This window comes from Fusarium subglutinans, assembly GCF_013396075.1.
Source record: "Fusarium subglutinans strain NRRL 66333 chromosome Unknown NRRL66333_c0000481, whole genome shotgun sequence".
In the NCBI taxonomy this organism is placed as follows: Eukaryota; Fungi; Ascomycota; class Sordariomycetes; order Hypocreales; family Nectriaceae; genus Fusarium; species Fusarium subglutinans.
In genome coordinates, this window is record NW_023502544.1 from 1 (window position 1) to 9,751 (window position 9,751).

Sequence of the window (9,751 nt, forward strand, 5' to 3'; positions counted from 1 at the left end):
ATTTATATATATATATATATATAGTATTTTCTTTATTAGTTAAAGAGGGAAAGAATAGTATAAAAATTACTTATAAAGAATAATTAATAAAATCAGCAGGGATACCCTATTTAACTTTGCAGGGGTAGTTACTGATCCCTCTTGGCCGGCAAAGACTTTTAAGACCGACCTCCGTATGTATAGAAGGGTTACTGATTCGCGAGCTTATTCCTTTGCATAGAGTTCTTGATGACAATACGTAACAGGAGACTGCCGGTATGTATAAACTGTATGGTTACCTACGGTAGAGATGAGCTGAAGAATAAGACTGGAGCACATGGATTCCATTGTTATGGGTGTTGCTGAAAATAGCCCACTCGGTTGGTCCGTCCACATGTTAGGTTTGGCACTACTGTCACAGGCTCTCGTGAAAATGATCAACGAATAGGGCCTAGGCAAAGGTCAAGATGGGAACGGGAATACCCACGCTGACCCAGCTCCCGCTCGTATCTGCGCTGTAGGTGCTCCACGAGGCGAAGAGTGAGTCGACGCTGGCAGAAGCAACTGACATGAAATGGGGTCCTTCTGTTCTGTAACGTATGGTTCGATGTCAGCCCAGCTCAACACGAACCCATCCCGCATCCAGATATCGAGACTTTAGCTGTCAGGAAGAAAGACTGGGTTCGACTTGACTTGTAATAAGTGATGGCGTCCAATGAAGAGTCTGCAGTATCATGTATAAGAGTAAGCAGCTTATATGTGCACTGCATACAACGTTGTATGCTCAAAGCATCAAATTCAGAGAAGTGGCCCAGAGAGATTCAGTGAGGGTGATATACGTTGCGTTCCGCTCAATCGTGGCTGTGGCTGACAAGATTGCCTGCCTCCTTGCATTGAGGAGTTGAGAATTTGGAATTCTAGCATATCTGGTGCGGATTTAAGGCAGAAACAGCGGGCAACAAGTTGGTTATGTTGATGAGGAGTGAAGACCACTTTTGAACTCGAAATATCGGATCATGATATACCTTATAGCCTAACAAAACGTCAATCAAATAATGGAAAGATTTGTAGGTGCTGTCCAGCGGCCATTGCCCGTTTTAGAAGGGACAGCTCCATCACCAGGCTCAATCTAAGCCGCAAGCCATGACGTTTTGCGCTAAACGTCAAAGGCTAGCGCAGATTGGCATCCAATGGGAGGGGGTTTGTTTTACGAAAGCTGCAGGACACAAGTATCGGATACTTAAGGTTCATCCTGTCTGAAGGAGGTAATCCCTAATAGAGAGGCAGTTCAATATGTGGTAGGACAAGAACTACAGAGATTGGAAGCAATCGTCACCTCCTACATGCATCATCTCTCAGATGATAATTTGAACTGGTCGCACAAATTAATGGAAGTCGTCTCTCGATAAGCATCCATGGCTTGAGCCCTGATATGGCCTGAGATAAAGATAGGACATGCGTTTTTAGCGCGGACCCAGCCACAATGACCAGCTTTGAAGCAGACACCAGAGCCGGTGGCTCCAAAACCGAATCCTCTCATCCGCCTTGGTAAGGAGGGATATGCATTCCACAAAAGCTCACTCGAGACCAGGTATCGAACTCCTTCGTGCCAGGGCTGATTACGAGGAGATTTAAGCGTAAATCATGGTGCATTATGAGACACAAGAAGTATGAGATACGGGTCAGTTGAAGAAATTCCAAGTTGGAGCTCGTAATGCTCACCAGGAAACAATCCACTTATACTTGCAGATCCTTACCATGGAAGCCCAGGGCATTTGGGGGGGATCCATCATCAACGGACAGCGACGGTTTCGTTTATTACGGGAAGCAGAATCCCGTTCATCCAGTTCAGCTCCCTAACTACAGCCAGCAGCTAGGTAGTTCAGGTGCATGCCTGTGCACTGCCGTCTTGCCCGGGGCCGGGCGTTTTACAGACTTACAGGCCCCTCTAGCATTTTATCCCCAGCGCTGACTTGACATGTACCTGATACTTCTCCATGGGTCCCCCGTTAGATTGTTCTTCCCACTTCAATGACTGGGACAAGGGCGTCTCTTTTCCCTTGCTGCTGCCCCCCCAAAAAAAGAATCCATCCGTCAGGTTCGATCGACATACGACCCATTGCATTGCGCGCACAGCAGAACCTACCTGCCTACCTTACCTATTCGCTCACGCATTTTGCTGCTCTACCTTGGACCTACTGTTAGGCCTTTTTTCCTCCTCCCTTTAGTTTCTTCCTTCCTGCCTAATTCTTCACTCGCTCGTTCCGTCAATCGATTTCGCTTCGCTTCGCTTCGCTTCGCTTCCCTATTTCTGTATTTCAGGTAGCTTCATCAGCTTTGTCTACCAATCGTAGATAACTCTAGTAGCAGTCAGCATTTGATCCGTGGTCATCTATACAAACATCATCTCACATCCGTTGCCATCTCTCAAGGATCACGTCGCTCGCTCCTTCGTTCGTTTGCTCGTTTGCTGGCCGGTCTTCTAATCTTCTGTCGGCTTACTCTTCTCGACACCCAAGATGATCGCCGTCTGAACCACCACGAACCTCTCCGATCCTATTGCTCGCCTTCACAGTTTGAGTCCACTGGCAAATTCAACAGCCTTGGTTATTCCAGCTTATTGGATAGTCTTAATCTCGAAGTTATGCAGCTTGGTCTGGCCAGTCAACAGCTTTTCGACTGTTCGCAAGATTGCCGCCCTTACTCACACCATCGCGGCCTCATCCAAGACCTGCCCAGGAGGCGACATGTGGCACGGCCGTCGAAATCCCCGATATCTGGCTCCGCGCCTGATGCCTTCGCTCCCGTAGATTCTTCTGGTCACTCGTGCAATCAGTGTTATCCCACAACCATGACACAAGCTGTCCCTCGACAAAGGGCGTGGCCCCCTCGATATAGCACGATATCCCAGTCGTCCAAAAGTCTACTTGTCGCTCTTCTCATTGCAATGCACGCCGTATCGCCTGCTCATTCCGTGAGGATCCCTTTCACAAACTGCCTCAGCGACGCCTACCGCTTGCACGAACCGACGAGGCTGCAATGGGTTCCTTTATACGCCGATGCCGTCTTCGATACCGAGAACGAGAAACACAACCTTCGAGTCATTGTTTGGGGAAACGTCACGGGAGCCCGAACGACCACCGCGCTGCCACCGCCCGATGACCCTTCCTGGAAGGATGCCAGTGATATCAATGGCAAAATCGCCGAAACTCCCCAGAGGAAAGATGGCTACAACACCGCTACGACTTACTTCCCCAAGGTTCACTTCTTGACATATGTTCCGTACAACAACGACAAATTTAATTTCTGTAACACTTCATTGGTAAACGGATCTTGCCCGCTTGGACCTTACTTTGAAGAAGTCGATTATAGGTACGTTCTTATTCATAGCGAATTAAAGTCAAGAGAATTATACTGACCATACATCTATAGTGATGCATACAAGTTACCTTCTCTTAACATCACATGGGACGCCTACTCATCTTATGCATTTGCCTCCCTAGCACCTAGTATGTCGATTATTGATGGGACTCGCGATGCTCCTCAGATTGGCTGCGTTTCCATGGCGGTGACCCCGGATCTGGGAGATCTCTCATGGCTACTCAAGTTTTTACCCATGATAGTGCTCCTTTTTACAGGTTTTGCAGTCGTGTTCTCAGCCATCTTCAGTCCCTGGGGCTCATCTGATATTTTTCACTGGACTTCCAACTATGGTCGAGATGTTGATCTACTTCGTCTTGTCACGCCGGGCTTTGGAGATTGCCTTCAGTATATCCAATTTATCGCGCTAAGCGGTGGCCTCACCCTTGACTATCCCGGCTTCTATCAACCAATTGTCAGCCAGATGGCCTGGTCGACTCTAATGTTCAACGAGAGCTTTGTCGCCGATGCACCATCATGGCAAAGCGTTGTCGATGGTATCTATGTCACCAATGCCACTTATGGACTTCAAGAGCTTGGTCAATTGGTTGGCATGGCTGAGAGTAGAGATATCTGGGCCGGTATGATGGTTTGGCTATGTGTGTGCATTGCTTCTGTTACCGTTCTAGTTCAGGGCGCATTTGCAGTGCAGTGGTTATTCCGAAAGATCAACAACACCCCCGAGGAAGATCTGCGTTCAAAGAATGTCCCCTTTTCCGTTGGCAACGCCGTCCGCATTGTCTTCAACTATTTCTTATTCCCGATTATCGCCCTGTCGTGCTTTCAGCTAGTCACTGCTGGCGATTCTCCGACCTATACGATTGCCCTGGCCGTGGTTACCTTGATTTTCCTCATAATCTTCGCGGCATACCTCTTTTATCTCATCATCAGAACAAGGCCAAAGTCCGTCCTGTACGATGATTTGCCGACTGTTCTCTTATACGGCCCTCTGTATAATACATACTCCGACGAGGCTGCTGGGTTCGCTCTCATTCCCGTCTTCCTAACATTCCTCCGGGGTATCACTGTCGGTGCCGTGCAGCCTAGTGGTATCGCCCAGGTGGTACTGCTCGCCATTTGTGAAGTGATCCATATCCTTACCATCCATGCCTTCCGACCGTTCCAGCGTTCAACAGCGATGAATGCCTATCATACACTTTTTGGAGCACTTCGTCTAATTTCTATCTTACTAATGGTAGCATTCGTGCCTACTCTTGATGTTTCCGAGGGCGACAAGGGTTGGATTGGTTACATCATCTTAGGAATCCACGGCGCGGCTTTGATATTTGGGTTCTTTCTCAACGCACTGCAGACCATTATCGAAGTCGCGGCTCGCATGCTTGGAGCCGGCGGAGACGACGCTCGAGGTCTGACTCGTGGCGGACTCACAAAGATCTTCGGTATGCGACAGCTGTCTCGCCGCAACACACAGCAACGTAACACTGGTCCATCCCGAGCAAGCCAGTTGTCGACAGCAGCAATGTTAGACGTGGACGATAGCGGCAAGTCAGGATATGCCATGCCAAGCGGAAGGGTTCGAAGCGAGTCTGGTGCTAGTCTCGGTGGACTCATGAACCCTCGGCATAGGAGCAGCTCGGCGCTCGATAGCATCGATGTTTACTCTGGCATGCCGCAGAACGTGGATAGCAGCAGCTCATACATGCCCAACACCCCTGGAGAGAGGAGTACATTTTCGTTCCTGCCGTCCCCCAGCGCGGCCCGCCATCATCCTACACAATCAATAGATGCTGCCGATCCTTACTATCGACCTCCTCGAAGACGACAGACGATGAACGAGTCCATCCACTCCGAAGGACCTGGTGGCTCTAACCCAGCAGATGTTAAGGGGGCTAACCCAGCTGGAGTTCTAGGCGATTCTGCAGATATGGGCGCCGATATTTCTCGAGGAGCAACACCAGCGCCCCCTCCCGCTGGATACTCTCAAACCAGCATACCTCCGAACCGACCCGATTATGCCACTCGCGAGGTCGACTTTTACTATGGGGTTCGTGGACCCGCCCTGAACTCGGACGGCCCGGGCCGGAAACTTGGAACTGGTCCCGCCGATCCAACTGGGCCTGTAGCTACTGCCTCGGGCTGGTTCCGGAATCTATTCGGTGGAAAGACAAAGGAGAAGGGCAAGGGTTTCGAAGTTGTGAGGAGCTCACGGATGCCTCCAGCCATGATGGCTAGGAATGGTGGAGAGTCGCCTCCTGAGGGTATTCCAGTGGCTATGGGCGTACTACGGAACGGTCCAATTGACTCAGATGATGAGGACGAGCCTCGACCAAGGCGGTCTTCCGGACGTCAACCTCAAAGTGCTCTACTAGATGACAACGGTGATCCTCAAGACTCTGAGCCGGAGAGTCCTGTGCTGGAGCGACCCCGACGTACTTTCAGTGCCGGCAGCGAGAGTTTCCCTCGAGAGCCAAGCAAGTCTTTGTCCAAGGCGCCGCATATCGCACTGCGCGAAGCTGAGGATGACGATGCCCCAGAGATTCCTCGGAAGAGCTCCAAGCGTGCTTCTGGCCACTTTGGAGGTAGTGATCACAGCCGAGCGCCATCTCTTACCCTCATGAATATGCCAGGCTCCACGATATCCTTCGAATCTCAGTGGCGAGGAGACCCCGATGCTGTTAGCCGCACCTCAAGTCACCACCGTGCTACACTATCAGCGTCATCGCGGCTACCGTTTGAGCGAACCAACTCTCAGAAGCGATTGTCGTCCAATTCATCCATGGAGTTCCCCGGCGAGTTCACCAACATCGACTTCAGCCCTTCAGTTGATGAGCGGCCGGCCAGCTTTGGCATGGTGTCACAACATGGTGTCAGCCGAGTTGACCCGTTGCACCGTGACGTGGATCTGCTCGGCAGCTCCGCTGAGCTCGTCGAAGATCCTCCTGTCAGACCTCGCACTTGATATTTCTGCTGTTATAGCCAAGCAGGAGGCCTATTGGTCACTTTTCTATGTTGCTTACCATAACACACTCGTCGACACGATCAGCCACTATACACCGTTCTCGGGTTTCAACATAATACTAGTTTCTTTTTTTTGTTTGGTTGCCTCAAGGGGCGAAACCATGTACACGATTTGTAGACCAAGGTCCACAAGATCCTTGCACATGAGCACACTTGCTCACCTTCGCTCATTTTTGGTTATGAATCAAACACAATCAATTCAGTCACAGCCGCCTGTCCCCACGAAGGAACTCGAGTTCTGAAAGTACAAGCGAACGAGAAGGCGTTACATACGGGATTTTTTATGGCAAACTTTTATTGCTTGAGTCTGACTGCCTTAAGTCAATTTTCTTTTGTGTTTAGGGATATGTTCTTTTTGAGAATGTCCATACTAGCGTTGGCGTAACAAAAAGCCGGTTCAGGGAAGGAGATTTACACAAGGGGTCATCAAAGCCCCAGCATGTCTACTGTTTTTTACGTAGTAGGTTTTGTGGGAATGAGAGTGTAGTTATATAATTTTGGAGGGGTATGCTGCCAAGGTTCTGGATATGATTCACCAGCCTGGGACGATGAAGAGCTGGGATTTACTAGGCACAATTCTAATGAGAAGTTGTAATGACCCTTGTACTTGATCTCGTTTGTTTGCGGACGTTTTATCAGACGGCGTTCCGTTTACATGCAAGTAGTCTGTTTGTAGTACCATAAATAGTCCCTAGCAAGATATGTATCTATTACACATCAGACATTTCGTCTTCAGTTGCGACAGTGTCCTTTGTTATCTGATACCATTGTGTCCCTTTGGTATTTCACTTCACCGAGATAAACCCTATGCCCGACCGAGCCTTGCGCGCCGCTTCCTTGAGCGCCTGTTCCTCGACATCAGTCCACTTGACACTCAGGTCGTTCCAATTCTTGCCGGGTGTGTTGTACTCCTTGCGCCACTGTGTCTGCACCTTCTGCAGACGCGACATCTCGCGCGGATCGCCCGAACCGCTGTACAACATGAAGGCTGTGCAGGGCGGCAAGGCATCATAGATGCGTGTGAGACGCTCTGTCAGGCGTAAGAGGGCCCGCTCGAGCTCTGACTTGTCGGATGGGACGGCCTCGGGGTCTTGTGGAGGACCACCGTCGCTGTTTGTGTTGTCGACACGGTTGCGGTTCCACCAGCCTTGAAGGGCCTCAATCTCTCGCATTCTCGCCCAGACAAAGTCAACACCGCCGCCGCGGATTTCGAGGCCATCCGGGTCTCCCTGCACAGCACGAATTACGTTGTTAGTTACATCCTCGTCGTTCTTACAGCCGAGCTGATGAGTTGCGCCGGCTCCAGCTCCCTTAGAGGGATCGCCCCAGTCAATAGCTGCACTCGTCTTGCCGACCTCGGCGCCACCTACGGCCCCCCCTTGGGCCTTGTATGCAGTTCCAGCTCGTGCTAGTCGGCGGAACAAGTTCTCTCCCTGTGAGTCAGATGTTCCCCAGGCCTTGCCCTTTTCACATTTCTGTTTGACAAGATCGAGGCAGGTCTTAGAGTCTTCGATGCTGTCGTGGCCATTTGCGCCACCTTTTTGAATCTCCTTTGACAGATATTTTTGCGCCAGCCATTTCAGGGACGATTTGAGAGGGGGACCGCGAGGATGCGGATAAATGATGGATGTGTCGATGATAAAGGGGTGAGTGATGCGGAGAGCCTTGGTATCTGACTCTAAAGAGTGTCCTATCAAGATTGTGCGAGGGGTCAGCAGTTCGAGTAGCTTCTGCTGAATGTCATGTAGTGTAGTTGTTACAGGTGCAAGCATCTCTTCTGTGATGCCAGAGAATTGGGTGACGTAGTCGGTTATGGGCTTATCAGGCTTGACAAGTTCATCGAGTACAACGTTGCCGAACCAGTCGACTATGCTAATTCTTGTCAGAGAGAACTCGTTCTCTCCAGTCATGCACATTTCACAATCCAGGGCCAGAACGTCTCGCCCTTCTGTGATGCTGCCCTTTTCAACTTCGCCTTCTGGGACTTGTCCTTCTTCGAGGCTTTTCACATGGGTGATTACCCATCCTTCGGGGAGAACGAACTGATCTCTGGCAACACCCTCCAGCATAGCTGGATGAACCAAGTAGCCGTTGTCAGTTAAATCATCAACTGTACAAAGGAACTCAGTGATGCGTGTTCTCTCGTTCTTCCATCCCGAAGGCTCGTGTGCTGGCTTGATGCCCTTCTGTGGCCCATTCTTTTCCTTCGGGGTAGGCGTTGTAAGGAAAGCGGCCAAGGGCGAATGCATCTTCCCGTGTTTATCATCACCGGGTGTCTTGACAGGCCACAAATGCGTGAACATATCGGCGAAAGGTTGCAGAGCCTCGGGTAGGCGCTCTCTCTTGAGCGGCCGGGGATAATAGTCGTCCGGCGACGTTACAACAGCATTTCCCTCCCGATCAGCATCGTTATATGTATCGAAGTCAACGTTGTGTTTGAACATGGCCTCCTCAATACCGGGTATCATTATAGCCACAATCTTTCGGAACGCTGGGCGATGGGTAATGCCGATCCATTGAGGGCCAGCTCCGTCGGCAAAGATATATGTTACCAGGTCTCGCATTTGGGAAATATTGATCTTGGATTGCAGTCGCGCATTAGGTGAGAATGCAATTGTGGGATAATTCTTGCCAGGTTTAGGGACCTTCTTGAGCTTCTTTGCAGCCCGTGAAACGACCTGCCACTCTCCGCCGTCGTCCGCGTCATGGGGATTGGAACGCTTCAGGCTGCCGTCGCTTTGTGTTGACGCATCCTTCTCGAGAGTCGCGATGGCCGTCGCGACAGGAACGCCTTGGTCGAACTTGTCGGAGGGTTGGACATCATCTTGATTGTCGCTTGACGAGGCCTTGTCGACGGGATCGGGAATTTGGTCAGATCCTAGGGCTGTAAGGGCTTTGTTGACGAGTTTGGCAGCTTTTCTCTTTGCTTTCTTACCCATTACGAACTTTATACGAGTGCGAGCGCAGATGATGCGCCGCTAGAAGGAGAAACGTGGAAAGAGATCACGTCGTGAAGCAACAATGTTTGAAGGGAATAAAAAATAATCGCGATCCAATAATGCAGATATCTTAGCACAGGTAGGGACGCTACCTATAGTACAGGTTACCAGGATTACAAATATATAAAAACAACTCTATAGCTACCTCCTAACCCTACTTTATAGGCTATAAAGGTCTATATTAATTTAGTTTTTTAACTAACTAAATTACCTTATTAATATTAACTTTTATTATATAAATTCCTATATTAAGGCTATAATATTATTAAAAAAAGCTATAACTTAATAAGTAAAGCTATTTTAACCTTTTTATACTTATAATAATATATTAACTTTAATACTATAAGCTATCTTTTTTAATAGCTATTTTAATA

At 49.5% G+C, this 9,751-nt stretch overlaps 2 protein-coding genes across 2 annotated transcripts; one reads left to right on the top strand and one right to left on the bottom strand.

The window, feature by feature from the left end:
* Nucleotides 1-2,830: 2,830 nt before the first annotated feature.
* FSUBG_14028 (uncharacterized protein) lies at nucleotides 2,831-6,319 on the top strand (the record flags this gene model as incomplete). The annotated part of the gene is made up of 3 exons (XM_036678979.1): nucleotides 2,831-3,351; nucleotides 3,412-3,980; nucleotides 4,029-6,319. 3 exons carry the CDS (start codon nucleotides 2,831-2,833, stop codon nucleotides 6,317-6,319), a joined length of 3,381 nt encoding a protein of 1,126 aa, XP_036530511.1.
* An 844-nt stretch (nucleotides 6,320-7,163) lies between these two features.
* On the bottom strand, nucleotides 7,164-9,317 carry FSUBG_14029 (ribonuclease H; the record flags this gene model as incomplete). Its single annotated transcript, XM_036678980.1, has 1 exon — nucleotides 7,164-9,317. The coding sequence occupies one exon, from the start codon at nucleotides 9,315-9,317 to the stop codon at nucleotides 7,164-7,166; it is 2,154 nt and encodes a 717-aa protein (XP_036530512.1).
* Between the last annotated feature and the right edge of the window lie 434 nt (nucleotides 9,318-9,751).